Source organism: Heliangelus exortis, chromosome 14 (assembly GCF_036169615.1).
Source record: "Heliangelus exortis chromosome 14, bHelExo1.hap1, whole genome shotgun sequence".
NCBI classification, from domain to species: domain Eukaryota; kingdom Metazoa; phylum Chordata; class Aves; order Apodiformes; family Trochilidae; genus Heliangelus; species Heliangelus exortis.
In genome coordinates, this window is record NC_092435.1 from 10,670,722 (window position 1) to 10,689,458 (window position 18,737).

The 18,737-nt window shown below is 45.1% G+C and overlaps 2 protein-coding genes across 6 annotated transcripts in view; one reads left to right on the forward strand and one right to left on the reverse strand.

The window, feature by feature from the left end:
- The first annotated feature begins 280 nt into the window (after positions 1-280).
- Positions 281-18,240, forward strand: POF1B (POF1B actin binding protein). The gene is made up of 15 exons (XM_071757958.1): positions 281-784; positions 6,127-6,165; positions 6,576-6,677; positions 7,781-7,978; positions 9,328-9,458; positions 10,394-10,421; positions 11,350-11,424; positions 13,209-13,301; positions 13,720-13,833; positions 13,970-14,122; positions 14,244-14,354; positions 15,001-15,129; positions 15,416-15,486; positions 15,604-15,718; positions 17,118-18,240. Exons 1-15 carry the CDS (start codon positions 347-349, stop codon positions 17,121-17,123), a joined length of 1,803 nt encoding a protein of 600 aa, XP_071614059.1. The 5' UTR covers positions 281-346; the 3' UTR covers positions 17,124-18,240.
- Positions 12,190-18,737, reverse strand: part of ZNF711 (zinc finger protein 711) — a 34,007-nt gene continuing 27,459 nt past the window's right edge. For all 5 annotated transcript variants that reach the window (XM_071757956.1, XM_071757955.1, XM_071757953.1 and 2 more), the window contains one exon: positions 12,190-17,431. The gene's annotated coding sequence lies outside the window, so the exon portion shown is untranslated. The remainder of the gene's footprint in view (positions 17,432-18,737) is intronic.

Here is an 18,737-nt window from a genome sequence, read left to right on the forward strand (position 1 = left end):
CCTGGAATCCAGGGCGGTTCCTGCTACATGGATAGCAGGCAGGACCCTAAGGTGAATGTGCCGCACAGTGACCTCGGGACGTCTGCCAGAAGCCCGCGGGCTGCGGAGCCCCTTTGGGCCGCCGCGGTGCTGATCCCGATCCCGGTGCCGGTGCCGCGGTCCCGCTCCGCGCTGGCCGCCCGCCCGCCCGCGGAGGGGGAGGCGGCCGCGGGGCTCTGCCAGCCGCAGGTGTGCCCTGCCCTAGGCGCGGCTCTCCGGCAGGTACTAATCACCGCCCTGCCCCGGCTCCCTTCTGCACTTCCCGCCCCGCTCCCCCCGGAGCCGGCGGTGCCTGAGAGCGGCCGGGATGCTGGGGACCCAGCAGCAGCTGCAGCCCCCGGCGCTGCCCCCGCACCTCCAGCAGCAGCACCAACAGCAGCAGCAGCATCACTACTACCGGCGCCAGCAGCACTACAGCACCCTCCCCGCCGGCCGACGGCCCCTGTCCTGCCCGGAGCCGCGGCCCCAGCCCTGCCGGGAGCCTCCGCCCTGCCCGGAGCCCCCCCCGCCGCCGCGGCCCCCGCCGTGCCGGGAGCCTCCACCTTGCCCGGAGCCGCCTCGGCCCTTGCCCTGCTTCGAGCCCCAGCACCATCAGGAGAGCAGCGTGGCGTACGACCGGGTGCGGACCTACGGCCCCGGCTGCCGGCGGGTCAGCACCTCCTGCTCCTCCCGGGCGGCCTCGCCGCTGGAGTGCTCGCATGGCGGCTACCAGCAAACCATCGCCGGCTGCGACCTTCCGCAACAGGTACGGCTCTGCTGCCCGCCTCGCCCTCCCGGGGCCATGACCCCCCCCTTCTTCGGGCGGGCCTGGGCCCCTCACACACACACACACCCCACACCCCGCACCCCGCACCCGCCCGGGTGCAAAGGGCCGGGAGCTCCCGTGGGGAGGCTGCGGGCTCCGGGAGGTCCTGCCCGGCTGTGAGGAGAGGGGCTGGAGGCAGGAGCGAGGCCGGGTGTCCCATAACCGCCGTGCCCTGGGGTTTTCTTATGAAAAAGCCGTTTCACTCCGGATTGAGCGGAGAGAGATCCTTTCAAAACACGCGGTGCCCCTTCCACAGCGGAACATCCGCCCGTGGAAAAACGTTGCGGGGAGGGACACCTCGAGCCCCGCTCCCATCAGGGCTCCGCGAACACCCCGGGCGTCTTCAAAGCACCCCGGGGATTTTCCTTTGGCAGTGGGTGGGCTCCCACGCGGGATTTATTGGATATTCCCATGGTGGAGGGGTTGGGAGGGCGGGGGCCTGGGGGGCCGGTGCGGGAGAGATATGCGGGGTGTGAGACGGGCAGGGAGGAAATAACTCCTTAAAGTCGAGTAAGGGAAGCTTGGAACCTCTGTAACCCGTTAAAATCTAAAACTCTTAGAGCAAATTTCCCCCTCAGATTGCGTCTTTTCACTTGAACAAATCAAGATGTAACGGAATCACTCAGTCCCCTATTTATTTTTATTTTGGCACCCCCAATTCCCGTTTTTAATTATTTATTTTTTATTTTTAATTTTTTAAAATTTTGCTTGTTTATTTTGTTTTTATTTTCACAACGTCTTAACACTGCACTCACTGGCAGCATTTTGAGTCCTTTTGCCAAGGGGCCCCCATCCACTGCTGGGATCTGCCCAACATCTCTGCTCACTGTAAATGTAAGATTTCATAGTGGGTGCTTAATAGTTGTGTTTGAATTGATGATGCTAATAACGAATGCTGCTCAGTGGGCAGGGAGGTGGTAGAGTTCATGGAGCTTTGCTTCAAAGCTGCACAATGCAGCTCAGCAGGTTTGTGGCTCTGTGTGCATCCCGGAACAGCTCAAAGGTATTGATGGAATTCAGCATCATTTCAATCTATGAGGCTTGGTTAAATCTTAAAACTAGAAAGCAGTCAGTGTTGACTCTGAAAGCAGAAAAGGGGATCAGAATTCATTCTTAAACAGGTTTTGATCCCCTTTATATCTCCAGCTGACATTAATATCAGTAGAAGTGGAACTGTATGTTAATGCTCAGTTTGGCAATGTCTGTTTCAGGTGGAACTCCATAAAGTTCTTGCCCATGATATAAAAATATTTAACTAGGAAGAAAAGAGCAGGGATTAAGACCCATCCAAAATCTGACCTCCTTCCAAAGCTGTGTGTGCAGAATTGGAAGGGCTGCCCTCCTGAATTCTGGAAAGGGAGCTGCTTCACTTGGATGTGAGAGACACATTCCCCCTGGATCAAACCCCTTAATCCCTCTTTTTTTTTTTTTTTTTTTTTTTTTTTTCTTCCAAGATGTGGGTCAGGAGTGATCTCTCATTTCCCAGATAAGTGATCTGCTCAGCTAGGCTGGATGGCAGTCAGAATTGTGTCCAATTAATTAAATATTCATGAGACTTCCTTCACTCAGATAAGCACACGGGTGATTTGGCTGCAGACTCCAATGTTGTCTCTGCTCTACAAAGTTTGTTTTAATTTTCAGCATCACTTTTACTCACTGAATCCATTAAGTTGTGCTGATGAAAAATAATTTTTTTGCTGAAGTGTTTTTGTTGGATTAGACTTTAAAGAGAAAGAGGGTGTAGCTCAAATCAATCTTTGTGTGGGTTGCAGTTTTAATGGTGGAGAGGGAAGGTGCTTAATAAAGATTATTAGGCAGTTATTAAAGAAGAAAACTGACAAATAGCTGGGAGTAGGCAAACTGCATACTGGATGCTGGATGGGAGTTGTCAGCAGGACGTGCTGGGAAGAGTGTAGGAAGTTTTCAAAGAGTTGCAGAGTGTAGAAGAGCTATTATTAATAATAATAGTAATAATATTACTATTTTGGATCAGTTGCCCTTTGAGCAGATCACAGCTGGCTGCATTAACAGAACAACACAACACCTAACTCACCCAGGTTTTAACACCAGACTTTCCAGTGCCAACCTAGAGGTGCAGTCTGAGCTTCTTGAGAAGGCAGAGGGCTTATAGAATTTTTTAATTTCTTTCAGTAGAACTTTGTAAGATTAATGATAGCAAATGTCTACATCATGTTGAGCTGCTCTCATGGTAGTCACATGGTTGCTGTGTCCTGTTGTGTTTGTGTTTTTAATCAGAGGGAGGGAAAAATTGAAACTGGGGTGTGCATATAGTACACGATTGTTTCTGTGGTTCACTTTTCTTAGCTTTTTTTGGTTTCTTTTATCCTTGATGTGGAAGCCAAATGGAACTCCCAGCCACGACAAGCTTCATCTGGAATAATTAATGGCAGATTTGTCTCTTCTCTGCTTGATCTAAATGAAGAATCTTGTTGACAAGAAATTGTCTTTCAGTATGGCTGATGTGTATGCACCCTTTCACCATACTCATGAAAAAATAATAGTTGAAAAAGCACACACAAGGGGTCTGTGCAGAGGGGAGAGTCCTGAAAGCCTCTGTACACCTTGGCTGTCCATGGGAGACTTGTTTTCCATGGCTGGGCTGGGTTCTGTGCAGTGCCAAGGGCTCTCCTCCCCTGCATGGAAGGGTGTAATATTTACCAGCTTGTAGGAGCTGTCTGCATTGGGTGAAACAGCCCTCAAACACTGACTGCCAGTTCTGGCTTTCAGCTGCCAAAAGTAACCCATAAATTCTGGCTAGATGAGTGGATTGCTTGCAATTAACAAGACTGTGTTATGGGTAAGAGGTTTTGACATGGATGAAATTCTTTAATCACTGGTTTGGCTGAAGCCAAGGGAAGCTTGTTAAAATAAAAACACACTGATGGGGTTTTTATTCATAAAATTTGCTCACGATAACTGGATAAATCTATCAGATGTTTATTTTAAAATCTTAAAGACCAGAAAAAAAAATAATTACAAAAGTGTTAGCATATACCTCTTGGAATAATTCTTCCAAACACAGACCCCCCTGCCACTGAAATCCGCAGCAGCACTGGGCACTCCCTGTCAGAATCCCACCCTCCCCTGCTCCCAGGTACAAACCATGCCCTCTCCAGAGCACTGCAGGAGACCAGAGCTGTTTCCCTGGGGAAGGATGGAGAAACAGGAATAGCCTGAGGTCATCCGTGGCTGTACCTCGGTGGCCTTGGGGACAGCATCCCCTGCAGAGCAAGGAGCTGTGTGTGGGCAGGGCAGGCTGGCAGGGAGCCAGGGAGCTTTCCCATTCCCTCCCAGCTTCTGCGGGTCCAGCCTGCTGGGCTGGTATGGGAGGGAGGGAGGGAGGAAGGGCAGGCAAATAAATCCTTGGTTGCAAAGCAGTGAGGGAAATGGATCTGCATCAAAGTTCTTTGGAAATGAAAGAGTTTGGGTAGCTTACAAATAAGCATAATATTTTTCTCCAAACAAAACATTCTTAGCTTCTCTATTCTGCATCTCATTACCCCATCCTTTTGCATATTGAAGTACATTTCAACTTAAAATGCTCTGGGTCTGCTCTGAGTGTATTCCTGAGAGGAGTAACTGGGTATAAATTTGTCCAGGTTATCCCCTCTGAACAGACAGCATGAGCTTGCATCCCCCAGCCCTGTGGCAGCAAGGTGGAGTCCAGGCAGGTTTGTTCAGCTTTTCAGTAAACTGAAAATGTGTCTTTTAATTTCCTACACAGTGCTGATGTTGCTTTTCTGTGCCATACACTGCAGTCAGCACTGAACCAGAGTAATTTCTGCTCTGCCACTGGTGTTGTAGCATCCCTGTGCTCCAGGCTCAGGGTGTGAGGCTCAGCAGGTAGTGCTGGGATCCAGGGTCTGCCTGCTCTGAAACCAGTGGGAGGGAAGTACCAAGGAACTTTGATTCTTAAAGTCTTTTCCATTTTAGTTCCAATTCCATAGGTGTCAGAGTGATGTGAAGCTGGGCAGGATTTTGCAGACCTCCCTATTGTCTCTTTTTGGTGCTGTGTTGTGGAGCAGAGTGCTGTGGGTGTCAGTGGGTTCCCTTCCCTGAGGGACCTGCTCCAAGGACAGGGAGTGAGGGAGGAGGGGAGCCATCAGCTTTCTAAGTTTTCTGCAGCACTTACAATTTTGAAATTGAAAAAACAGTTTCTTTTCTCCTTTGATTTTTCTCTTTCCTCGTGCTGTTATGATTCACTCTTGGAAGATTTGGAAAATGGCTTCAGGCTCCCTAAACTTATGCAACAGTTCACAACTGGGAACCTGGCCTGCTGCAGAGCTGCTCCTGCCCAGTTTAGGATGGCTGAGGCTGAACTCCAGCAAAATACACTATTAAACAAATAGACTGAAATAAACTTCCCCAGCACTGCCCATGGGCTGAGGGGAAGAAATGATTTGTTATGAAAAATGAAGATTTGTGCAGTGAAGAAGAAGAGGTAGCAGCCTGTAAACTAACAAACTGCCCAGTGCTTAGATGGGATTCTGTGGGAATTTTGGTTACTTGGATAAGGAACTGGATGTGGAGACTTCAGGATGTGTTACAAGTGGTGGTGGTCCAGCAGATGGAGGAGAGTGGCCACCACTGCTTGCAGACAGTGCTGGGGAAAAAAGTGAAAGAAATCTGAAACTGAACAAAGCTGCTGGCATCTCTGGGTTTCTGGCATTTCAAAAGGCATTTGGCATTTTTCATTCCAATGTTCCACGTGTGTCTTTTTTGTAAATGTCAGTTACAGAGTTTTGTGACCAGGTTTTGAGCCAATTGCCACTGCTGGGTGCATGGGGTTCTCTGCCCCCTTTATTTCAGTCTTCAAGCAAAGCACAAATTTTCATCCCATGGTGGAAGAAAAAGTGTTTTAGATGTACATCCACCAAGCCAACCCTAATAAGTAACTTGAAGGACCCTAAATAGGGGACTGTGGAACAGGGAGATGGGATCCTTAAAGACCCAGCCCAGTAACTCAGCTTTGCTTGGTTCCCTGTTCTGGTGGCACTTCTGGGCAGATTCCCTCAGTGCTGCAGAGGGGGATTGAGGAAAACCCAACTCCTGAAGCTGAGTTCTGAGTTCATTCTGCCCCAGGGAAAAAGCCCTGGCTGTAAAACACTTCTTGAGGGGTTTTGCCCAGTGAATTTCAGTATTTACAGCTGGTGACTGTATTCAGATTAATTTGGGAATCCAAGTAAATCTGAGCTCTAAGCATTAAAGGTTTTACAGATTCAAGTGCAGCAGTCACCGTAATGTTGTTTTCTTCCTTGCAGGGCACTTTTCGAAGGATTATTATTGAGAATCCTGATCAGGTAGGAAAACTGCTCAGTGCTGGAGTTCTGCTTGTGAAACTCCCCCTCCCTTCATCATCCCCACTTGGGAAAGTGCTCGGCTGCCTCCATCAGGGGATGCTGAATATTTTGGAATCACATCTCTGATGGTGACAGATCAATTTATTATGGATTGACAAGAGGAGAGCCTGGCCAGCCAGGCTTCCCACCTCTCAGCAGATAACTCTCTCTCAGTAGGATCCCCAGCAGAAATTAATTTCTGTTTCTGCTGTGCTTATGTTTAGCTGGAAGAACAGTCACACAGTGCACATATCTTAAAGAACTATCTCAAAGTACATGTGCCTTCAAATTACATTATTTTGTCAAAATTACACTAACTGAATTTTCTGTTTGACAACATTTGTGAATGTTTTTATTAAAATGTTTTACAGGAGCCATTATCCCCATTTCTTAGAGGGGGGAATTTCTTTCCTGGAAATAATGTCATCTACGAAAAGACAATAAGAAAATACGAGCTATTAAATCCCTGTCAGGTAAGTCGGTTGCTTATCATCTAATGCAAAAGAAAATTGAGATGGTAGTGGAAAAGTAATGTTCCTGGGTTGTTTGGGTTCTTTTGTTCTGGAACTGTATATAATAACACCAATAACCAATACACATCTTCACACCAAATGAAAAGACAAATTTTAGCTTTTTTTTTTCCCCAGTCATTCTTGCAAAAATATATTTGATAAAGCTGTCTTAAAACTCATCTTAGTATTTTTGCCAATAGCAAAAATATTACTTTTTTATTGCTCTGAAATACCATTATTTCAACAGGAAAGATTCTGGAATTAATCTTACCTGTTTGCATTTGTGGTTTTTTAAACTTGGTTTTCATTCTGCTCTGGATTTAGATGGATAAATTAGGTGTGATACCCTTACCCTAAAGTGAAAAGCAAAAAAAAAATTGAGCTAATGAACCTCAGCTTCTTTCTTCCCATAAAATTATAAAGTGTGGAATCTAATCCTGGAATCAAAATCACCCAAAGCCCGGGATGTGCATTTGTGTGTTTCTGAGTAGAATGCAAAATACATATTTTTGAAGCAAACATGTAAGAGCCATGATCTAGAGAAACACTGGAGTTTGCTCAAATCTGTAACGTTGAGTTATGGAACATAAACTACTTCATTGTTTTGGTGGGTGGCTTTGTAAATAGTGGGTTTTTTTGTTTTTTTATATATATAATCAAGACAGGAGCCCCTTATATATTGTACACTGAATCTGGGCTTGCTGAAAGCATTTAGAGAGAAAAATACCTGGAGCCATTTCCTGTGCTACGTTTTTTCCTGACTGAAATGATGAGAACTGAGCTCAACTGGGACTCTTTTTTATCTCCCAAATACTTCATGAACCAAATGTTTAAATGAAATTAAAATTAAATAACAGAGGAGGTCCCTGTTGCCAGAGTATGTTAAGTGAGAGACAAACTTGTGTTCAATTAGGAAGAAAAAGGAATTTTATTAGGATTATTTAAATATCTGAAACTGCCATCAGCCTTTCCATGCAAGCTCACATTTCATCTCTGTATTGCTGTTCAGCTCCCATTTCACCCTCTCCAGCAGCTTAAAAAAACAAGTTCATTCCTGTTTCTAGGAGAAGCAGTACCAGTTCTCCCAGCAAGCTGACCAGTGCCAAGCTGCCCAGCCCTGCCTGCAGCCTGAGCAGACCCAGGTGACCCAGCAGTGCCAGCAGACCCAGACCAGCAGCCCCTGTGAGGTCCTGCCCTGCTCTGGGAGTGAGGAGTGCAGGGCCAGCACCCTAAGGAGGGTGACAGTCCCCACCTGCCAGCAGGTAACCAGCACCTCCTGAGCTTTGCTGTTTACAGGGTGCTTGGGCTTTGTCTGCAGAGTGCAGAACTTGACAGACACAGTCACTGATCCTCAGCAGTTTCTGTTCAGACTCAGAGGAGGGTGATGAAGCACTGGTGGTGGGTAAGGAACAGCATCTGTGTGGCTGTTGCAGGACACTTTGTTGGCTGTGACTGCAGACATTGTCTAGGGCTGCCCAGGACTTTGGCACATGCTGGGGAAAAAAAAAATATTTGTTTTATGTGTTCTATCTTAATTCCTACTGGTGTAAACCTGCACTTGATTGTACTGACCTGCATTCTATTGGCCTTTAAATGTGCTAATTTGGCTGGTTTGGCTTTTTTTTCCCCTTTATGCGGGACTGTTACCCATTTGTTGAGTCAGGTTTCATCTGTCAGTCTTTGTACAACAAAGATGGAATAATCCAAGGTATATGCCTCTAGTTTTGGAGAAAAGAGATATCAGTTTATGAACTGGCCACACATGAATTCAGGATCCACACTGATCAGTGCAGGTTTCAAATATTTTTCAATTTGATGTAGAAGTATTTGACACAGCTCCTCTGGAAGCACAAGACTGCATTTCCTCTGCATTTCATTTGGCTCAGGCTGCAAGTCTGGAGTTTCCTGAGGGCTGCAGGAGGCTCTGCCTGTGTGCTGGAATTCCAGTTGTGGGATGGGGTGGAGCTGTCCTGCCTGAGCCTCCAGTCAGTGCAGAGGGGAGAGGACAGGCTCAGTGACCTCACTGCCAGACCCATGAACCTTGGGCTTGGGCTGCTCTTTAAATTCTTCTATTGCTCACCTACACATTTCAACTTCAGTTGAGGTGTTTAAAGGTCTTGTCAGGCTGAAGGAATGGGGGTGGCTTCTGTCAGGGCCCTTCTGTGAACACTTCTGAAACCCATCCTGGGAAGGAATCCGAGAGCTCCCAACTCAGCCACTCCAGCACAGCTGCAGGCAGAAGCACTCGGACCCTTTTTGCAGTGGGGAATCTTGCACCCTGCCGGTTTTACCTGCTGCTGCCAACAGCACCTGACCCAGTACAGCTATGGGAATGCATAAATGAAAGATTTCCTCATTCTTAACACTTCACCCATTAGAGGGATGACAATGGCACTGCTGCGGGAGGTGTGAAGTTGTACAGGGATTCACTGATTTCTGTATAATTTACTGAAAACCAGAATAAAAGGAAGGCTCAGTGCCAAGGGCAAAAACAGGGTAAATAAACTGCAAAGCAGAGCAAACAAAACCAAATCCATCACACTTGAGCATTTTCAGCTTTTTTCCTGAAGAAGGGACCTTGATTCTGCTCTTCTTGTATCCCTCCTGCCAGGTGAACTGCTCCCAGGAGAGCAGCTCCCAGCTGGACTGCCGCTACTTCGGGGAGCTCCTCGCCGAGCTGAGCCGCAAGACCAAGGATTTGTACAGCTGCTTGCTGCAGCACGTGGAGAAGATAGGAGGAAGGTACTGCCCTGAGTATCTGCTGGAGCAGTCTGGTGCTCCAGGAGTCCTAAACCCTGGTGTGACACAGGATTGTTCACAAGTTGTTTTGTGTTTTCCCCTGGCAGGTAGAGCCGAGTGTGTATTTTATGTGTTATTTTTCTGGGTAACATAACAATGCTGTAAACTGAGTAAATTTATTAATGCCACACTTTTTCAAATTGTTTTAAAATTAATAAGGATTATGCCTGTTTGCACACAGAGCAAAAGAGTACTTATAGCACAGTGGCAAACAGTACTGATACAATTCTATTACTAACTCCTGAAAAAAAAACCACCCAGATACCCAAATTGCCATTTCCTTCCTTCTGTCCTGGTCATCATAAGGCATAAAGCTTGGGATCTACATGCAAATGAATGCCAAGCACATATTCTGCTGAGCACTACAGATTGTCTTGAAGAAGACATCATTGTTCTCACCCCTCCCTCCCAAGCACCACTCTCCCCCCTTGTTCCCAGTCTTTGGGTGCTTTCCCAGTTGGTCTTGTAGCCAGGGGAAAGTGGAATTGAGGCATCATAAAACCCCTGACACTTAACACTTCAGGTGTGTTACTATATTGCAGCATAGTTCTGGGTAAACCATGAGCCAACCAATTCAGTCTGCAGTTGGGTTTAACTGAACAGAAGTGGGGTCACTGCCCAAAGAGGCAGAGCCAGTGGCCTGTGCTCACTGGGTGCTGTTGGTGTCCCAGTCCCTCAGATATTCCTACAGAGTCACATTTAGGAACTCCCATTGCTGAGCACCTTCAGAGGAAGGCAGAAGCTCTTTATGAGATAAGGAACTTCTTTTGCTCTGTAGATTGCTCTCTTTATAGTTGTGAATGTGGGTATGAATTCTTAAGAAGTTCTCAACAAGCTTTCTGTTAATTGGTGCCTTGGATTTTTTGTCTGTTTTACAGGAACCATGACATCGAATTTTCCTGTCAGGTAAGCACCAGGCATGCTCTGAGCAAGCTGTCCCTGGGGTGTGGTGTTAACAGCCATGGTGTGGAGCTCCAAGTAAATTCAGCCAACCCAGTATAAACGAAGGCTCTGATCTCTGATTCTCAATCTCAATGCTTCCTGCTGGTTAACATTCAGAACCTGAAACTATTGCCAAGTGTGCATTGCAAACCTGGCAGTACTGAGAGGCTAAAAATGTGCATTATTCCAGTATGAGAGTCAGACTTTGAGTCTTTCCTGTTGTGCCAGTAATGGCTTCATTATAAAACAAACTTGCACAGTGACATCTGTTTTATTGGGCATTTTTTGCATAGGATCTTTCACTCTTGCTGGTCAGCAACACGTGGAAGGACACTGCCCCTCAGAGAGGAGCAGAGCAGAGCTCCTGCTGCTACAGAAAGCTCACTTGTGGCTCAGGCCACAACAGAAACATCAGCACCTCTCTTTATTTTTAAAGGCATCTTAAAATGTCAGGAACATTTGTCTGGGATTGCATTACATGAAGTGATGCCACAAACCACTGGCAGGATCTCCTGGGACAGGCTGCTCATCTTTTGTTTATCCAGTCTCTTCCTCTTGGTTTAGCAACACAAGATTTGCTCATCTCATAACTGCTGGGAGTTGTTTCAGTGTGAGCTGTTGTGCTCTTGAAAGAGGATTGTTTTGAATACTGCTTTAAAAAAAAATGTTAAACTTGATTATTTGAATATATACTTCATGCATCACTTCATCTTAGTTTTTAATGAGACTTTGGAAATTTTCTGGATGCACTTTGATCTATTTTCATTCTTATTTGCCTTCTTCTAAATGTGTTTTTCATAGTAGAGATGTTTAACTAATGAAGAAATCCATTATGATCCATCGGGACAAATTCTTTATCAAGATGTCTCCCCTTTTCTCCCTCTTTGCTTAGACTGAAGAGATTGAAGATTTAATCCCTAAAGGGCTGTCTGAGGCAACAAAGCAGCAGATTCGTTATCTCCTCCAGGTAACTGCATGGAGTAGAATTTGGCTCCCACACAGCAGGGGCTTTGTAGACAACAAACTTCACTCTGTATTCTGCTCATTCCCTTTTCCTGGTGTGAAGGATAAGGGGTGCAGGTGGCTCCAGGGGACACGTTGTGGTCCCACTGATCATTTTTTTGTTTTGAACTGAACTTTCCTGGGGCTTTCTTGCAGTTTCAGTGGAAGCCACCTTGCCTGGAACACCAGAACACAGATCTTTCATTTTGTTGTTTGTGTTGCAGAGGAACACTTTAAAAGCTCAAGGCAGCTGCTGGGTGCCTTACTGCATGTTGGGTTGGGTTCTCTGTTGCCAGCTTTGACTTCAGTCTCACATTTTTGGTTAAAAATCTCACACTCAGCAGTAGGTTCTGAGGCATGAGTGTCACATTGGGTAAGAAACCATCACCAGGTCTGGTTTGGTTCCACTTAAAAAACCTTTTGTGTTTCTTCTGATGTTGTTCTTCAGCTGCCTCAGCATCCCAACCTCCCTGTCCCATCCCCAGCCCCTCGGGTCTGCCCAGGAGCAGTGGGACACAAATGAAGGGTTCTGATAATGGGGATTCAGGTTGTTACTTATTAAAAAAAGTTTACAGCTAAAATGTCTTTTGAGGGACCAGATATTGTCATGATAGGTACAAAAGTTGCACTAAAGACCACAGCCCCCCCCAGACCTCTCAGCCAAGGTTATGTGTGGTTATTCTTTTATTCTACTCTTATAGTGTATTTCACAATAAAACCAACAAAACCATTAGCAGAACTGCAATTCTACTTTAATTAAAAAAAAACAAAGCTGCTGAGTTACACCAGGAATGTTATTTTTGAAGCCTCAATCACAAAATGGCACCAGTGGGGCTAAAAAGCAGGACAAGGGCTCCATCGGATTGATGGGGATCTTCTGGGTGTCCTCAATTCAAGTGATCAACAGATAAATTTAAGGGAAAGTATCAGAGAAAGTGAAGCAGAGAAGCAGACAGGGGAGTTCCAGTGGGTCCAGAGTGTAAAAAAATACATCTTTTGTGTAAAATACTCAGTCCTCCCAGGTGATTCAAAGATTTGAAGAATTATTTTTTTGTGATTGCTTTCAAAGATTAGAAATGCATCAGGAAATGCAACAAGTTGTGTTTTAATGTGAATCAGCTGTGAACATGGATGGAAAGAAAAAGAGAACAGTGTCAGTCTCTTGTGCATCCCTGCTTGTTTTTTTTTTTTCATCCAGCTGACTCCTTTCATCTGTGGGAACTCTGTCCTTTTAAAGGGAGGAGTTGGTTGTATGGCTTTTTTTTTTTTTAAATTTAATTTTAAATTTTTAAAATTAATTTCTCTTGCCCTTGAGCTGAACACGTGCTTTGCCAGATCTCAAGAGATGCTGATTCATTCCTCTCTGGCTGCTCAGGTAGGGTAGGGATTTCTTTACATCAGTGTAAGTCCCAGAGCTCTGAAGATGCAAAAGAGGATTGTAAAATATTAACACATTTATTTTCCCCTTTATTGGTGTACAAATGCAGTTCTTTACTCTTAATTCTTTCCAAGTCGAAAATGTTTTCCTGTGTTAGAAGACATTTTCATGCACTTTGTTATGCCAATGGCATCATTTTTTTAATTATTGTTGTAGGACCTGTGGGTGCTTTCAAGAACGAGGTGCAGCAGTTGATGCAGAAGTTATTTTCCACTGTGTAGCAGTTTTGTGTCCTAGCCCTTGTCCAGCACATTGTAAACACACCAATTCAGCACAAGGATTCACTGTCCCATTTTTTTTCCCCTTTCTAGATGAGAGTGACATCGGATAAATCTTTGAGACTCGTGCTTTCCACTTTCAAAAACTTACGGGAAGAGCTGTGCCACCTGCAGGATGACCTTGGGGTAAGCACCCTGCCCACGGCTTGGGCCTCTCACCACAACCCTGAGACCATGGAATTTCCATTTAATTTAATCTGCAAGTGTAGCAGTCATCCTTAACACACAGCAAGGAGTCTGTGCAGTGAAGTGGTCTTAGTCTGCAAGATTTTTGTTGGTTTCTGTTTAATCAGTACAAACAATTCATTCTGGGATAGTAGGAGCAGTGTCCTGGATCCCAGTGCTTCCCACACAGCATGAGGCCACAGGTACTGCAGGGATGGGCAGCTGTGTGATTACAAAAACCTTGTAGCTTAAAAACATGGAATATTCCCTGAGTTCTAAATTAACACTTTGTAACGACTGAGTATGCTGCACCCTGAATATGGGAAAAGTTTCCTGAGGACCTGAGGGTATATTGATTGTTATCCCTTTTGTCTTGCAGAAGTTGGAGACTGACAATGTTCTGCTGAAGAAGGATTTGGCTTTTAAAGATTCTCAGGTTAAAGAATATGAAACTATGTTGGCTTCCCTGAGAGAGAACAACCGCCAGCAGCAGGTGAGGCCACAGAGGTGGTTTCTGTGTCACTCCAAAGAGTCACCCCTGACTTTGGAGTCGTTCCTGGTGGGTGTGTGATGATCCTGCTGCTTCCAACAGGAGCACTCTGCATCCATTCCCCTTCTGTGCCTTTCAGCAAGGGCTGAGGGAGAGCACTGCAAAATGTCGTTCCCTGGAAGAGCAGCTCCTGTGTCTGAGGCTGAGTGAGGGGGAAAAGGACTGTCAGCTGAAGGAGCTGGAGTACTGCAAACGGGCCTTGGAGCAGGAGATCCAGAACCTCAGGCTGCAGGTGACAGGCTGGCTGCTTCTGGGGGCAGGAGCTGTTATTCACAGATGCATTAAGGTATAGAGGTTAATGGTGAAAACTCTCTTTTTATAGTAAAAAGAAAAAAATATTTAATTTTCTGTAGAGCTGCTCAAACCCCACACTGCAGACCACCACGGATGAGCTCTCCAGCAGGTATGTGGAGATGATCAACAACCTGAGGGAGGACAAGGACCGGGAGATTCGCTGCCTCAGGGTGAGCTCCTCAGCTTGGGGGGGGCCTGGGGGTCTGACTGCAGGGCCACAGCTTCTTCCTTAATTAGGGAACAGGAAAGATCAACCTTACAAACTTTTAAGGTATCTTTTGGCTCTGCAGTTTCTTTATCCAAAGACACAGATGTAGTCCTCTTTGGTACAATATATAACTGTGATTTTAAAAAGAAAAAAACCCAAAACCCCAGTTCCTTAAGATACAGAAACTGGGGGTTAATCAGATTAGCAGCCTTGGCTAATGGGGTATTTTCTGTGTCCTGATAAAGTAAGAAATTAGCCAAAAGACATCCAAAAGAAAAAAAAAATCCCAATCAAAACTGTTTGTAGGAAATGTCTCTCACTTGCATCTTTGTAGTTGTATTTTACCAGCCTGGAAGCCAATGCCACTGGTTCAGTGTTGTGTTGCTTTGCTGAGTTATACAACTATAAAACTATTATCTTGATCCTGGGTAGAATTCACTCCAATTGGCACTTTCTGAATTTACTGTGCAGCTCTCATTCTTGTTTAAAACTCACTGTTTTTTTTCTGGACTTGATTTTAATGAAAACAAACCCAAAACATCTGGAGCCCTGGCTCCATCCTGCAGGGTACCCCAAGCCCCTGACTGTCCCCAACACCTCTGTTCCAGTCTCAGCTGAGCCAGTTCCAGCAGGATATATCCAGGAGAGAAGGAAGTAACAGTGATTTGCAAATCAGGCTGCATGAACTGACATCCATGTTGGAGGAGAAAGATGCCTGTATTAAACAACAGCAAGAGGTGCAGTAATACAACTTAATTCTCTTAATTAATTCTCTTCTTTAAGCTCCCACTTATTGTGTAGGTGGAAACTTAGCAGGAAGTCCCTTGTGCTCTCCTGGTACAGCAATCAGGGTTAGAATTTTTTTTTTACCTAAATGCTATTCATCTGTTTTTTGAAAGGTCAGATTTTTTTGGACTGCTCTTTGAGAGGAATTTTTGGAAATACTTTGTTGTGACTTTAGTGACCTAATACTTCAGAAAACAACATTTAATTTGCATGTTTATTTTTTTCTTTTCTCTTCAGGAGCTCTTCAGATTGAAGCATGAGAAAGCCAGCAGTCAGTCCCCTGGTGTCACAGCTATCATCACTAAAAAGTAATGTAGTTATTTTCTTCAAATCCATCCTTTTGCTTTTCTGGTGTGTAGCCTCTATTAACCACCTCATGAAAGGTATTCACACTGCCTGTGCCTTTGTGACTCTCTTCACTCCAGGTACAGGAACCAGTACCCTATTCTGGGGCTTCTGTCTGATGACTACAAAGTTACATCACCTGTCAATAAATCCCAAACAGTTGTGATCGAGAGGACTGGAGAGATATGGAAACATGTAAGTACCCAGAGACTGAGCAGGCAGCCTCTGGAATGTGAAGTGCCCAATTTCTGCTTCAAAGAAAGGATTAACCAGAACAGATCTGAGAGAAAAGCCATTGTGTTAAATTAATCTGGCTACAGAAAAACAAAGTGTCTGATTAAAGTGAAGGAACTGTACTGTCTGTTGCAAGGAGTAATTGTGAGGCAGGAATTGTTGGGTGGAGCATAATAGAACCTTTCATTGTTTTCTCTGACACATGATTAATTACCTTTAACAAAACAAGTGGTGGTGATGGAACAGCAGCCTCTGCCCTCATGCACACAGCACCTTTGGGCACTGCTGCCTGCCCTGGGGAGGGTGAGGAACTTGCTCCCTGTTGTACTTTCAGGGGTGTTTGGGGTGGGCAGGATTCCTCTGAGTCACCTGCAGTGATGCCTCCAAACTGTTATTAAACCACACTGAGCACTGCGTCCCTGAAACTGGCAGTGAGACAGAGCAGTGAGTAACCTGGGACACACAGACCAGAGGGGAATTTCAGGGCTGATTTGAAGTCAAAAACAGAAAAGGAAGAATGCAGGAGTGGTTCCTCTCACACAAACACAGGAGAGAGGCCCCAGAAAGATCCCCATGGCCCTGCTTGAAAGGTCAGTCATACTTTGTTATAAACACTGCAAAAGATGAGTACTTTGGCAGTGGGGAGAGCAGCTTTGGGGAGTGACAAGACCAAGAAAAAGACAATAATGGAAGCAGCCTGAGCAGGCAACAGGTAAAACACTTGGTATGTTCTATAAGGATGTTATCTGGACTGCAATTAGGAAAATAAAAGGTGAAGGTTATGGGCAAACAGCAAGGTTTTATTACTGATATCTAAACCTCAGCATTGAAAACTACTGAAGTATCAAGGAATTAAACATTAATAAGAACATTACAAAACCAAAGCCAAAACCCCCTCCTCCTTCTTTGCCTGCTTGAAAAGTCAGTCATACTTTGTTATAAACATTGGAAAAGATGAGCATTCTGCATTTGAAGAGCTCAGTACCATAAAATATAAGGAGTTCTCACTGAAAGCTTCCCAAGGTCTCTATCAATCACTCCTGCCAAGTTTCAGTTGAAACAAAAAAAAACTTTTAGGGTAGAAATTTTGTAATACCCACTATTTAAGTCTCTGGTAACTTTTTTTGTGGGGTTGCTTTGCAAGTCTAAAAAAAAAGCTACTGTCCTTGTTTTTGTATTTACTGGAGACAGTGAGCTGTGCCAGTTCCCACCTCTGCCCCTTAACAGCTCAGAGCCACTTGAGACACCTCAGTCAGGCTGGTACAGGCAGTAAATAGGTAATGACACCAGGCAGGTCTGATTTATACACAGATACAAGGTTGTGTGTTTTTTTTCTAACAAGCTGCTTGTTTTCTTTCAGGAATGAAAGAACTCCCTAAGCCACCAGAGCTGCTCAAAGGAGTTCAAATTGCTTTACTTTCTGCTACTTTGCATCTGAGAGGTTCAGTCTGATAGTGAGAAGGCCTGGGGAACACATTAAGGACACGGGAGCATGAAGATGATGGAAAATAAGTCTCATCCTCACCATAAAGAACTGAAGACCCCATGTCCATCCCCTGTCACTCACAGCTGAGTACAAATGGTGTCTGTACCTCCTCAGGCTTCCTTCTGCTCAGCGGAGAGTGGGGTGCTGTGCTTTGCCAACTTCTGTTCTCCAGCCAGTCCTGAAGCAACCTAAGAGACAAAAGAGAAGAAGTCTGAAACCTTTTCCCCTTTGTACTGTCCCTGATGAGAGAATGCCACTGCTCCAAGTCCTGTATGCACCAAACATCTCCACAGGAGCAGCCACAGACTGCTCTGTACCACTGATGCCTCCTGAAGATGACCCAGAAACATCATGGGCAACTTCAATACCTCTGGAAAATGCTGACCTTACCTCTGGTTTTGTATGGGAAGCTAAAACCCAAAGGGAAATTAAGTTCTCTCACTGCAGGTATAGAGCTCCTCACAGTGAGCTACTGAATTGGCAAGTACTGGAGTTACCTGAATCAGTGAATGGGCCAAGTGCTCATTTTAAAGAATTATTACTGAGCTCAGAGTAGATGGATTTCTCAGCTGAACATTTATAAGCCCCCAAACCAGCCATATGTATTTATTTGCTGTGCTTGAAAACTTCACCAACCTTCTATATTTTTATATTAAAAAAAAATGCAGTATGACCATAGCTCACAGACTAAATGTCAAGATCAGTCTAACCCTCTGCCCTTTACAAGTTTTCCTCCTTTCAGGACCACTTAAATTCTCTCTAAATGATTTGGTGTGAAGTAGCTGACTACACATCACAGTGCAAAGAACAGGGGGGAGATTTTAAACTATACAATCAAATGCTGCTAGCTGCTCATCCAGGGGTTCTGGCTTTGCTTTACTTCTGCAGACATATATTTCTATTCACAAATAATATATATCATAGACAATGTTTAAGGGTGAAAGAATGCTGTAGGCTTTGTGTAACTTTGAAATAAACAGAGGTACAACTTTCTGAATCCTGTCTGTCTGTACTGAAAACACCTCATGTCTACACGACAGGCTGGAGGGGGTGCTTCAGGTGGTGTCATGCCACCCTTTTTTTGGACAGTCTGTTCCTCTAAATGGATCTTTCCAAGTAGAGCAGCAGTGTCAGGTCCCTTGCCTTGCTCCTGCTGCCAGCCCTGTTACTGCTGGGATGTCACAGATGAGCTCAGGATCTTCCTAATGGGGAAAAGGAGTCAGGGGTAGAACCTGTTCTGTGAAGGGCTCCAACCTAAGACTGGCCTCCAAAATCAGACAACCATCACTTCAGCCTAGCTCTACAGAAAGAGGTTTTAATTAGTTAAAAATTAATTATCATTTGGACAAAGAGTACCTTGCCCCACTGAAATGAAGAATTATATTAAATTCTAAAATAACCCCCTCCTTTCTGTAGAGCAGCTGGCTGTACAGCACACACACAGCCTGCACACACTGATGACACAGCAGTGCCAGGGCCTTCTGTCCCAAGAAG

Excerpts from the sequence above, each read along its gene's own strand:
- POF1B (XM_071757958.1), top strand. The coding sequence starts at position 347 with ATGCTGGGGACCCAGCAGCAGCTGCAGCCCCCGGCGCTGCCCCCGCAC. Across the intron at positions 13,302-13,719 it reads ACCTGCAGGATGACCTTGGG|AAGTTGGAGACTGACAATGT; the intron begins GTAAGCACCCTG and ends TTTGTCTTGCAG. Across the intron at positions 13,834-13,969 it reads AGAACAACCGCCAGCAGCAG|CAAGGGCTGAGGGAGAGCAC; the intron begins GTGAGGCCACAG and ends TGTGCCTTTCAG.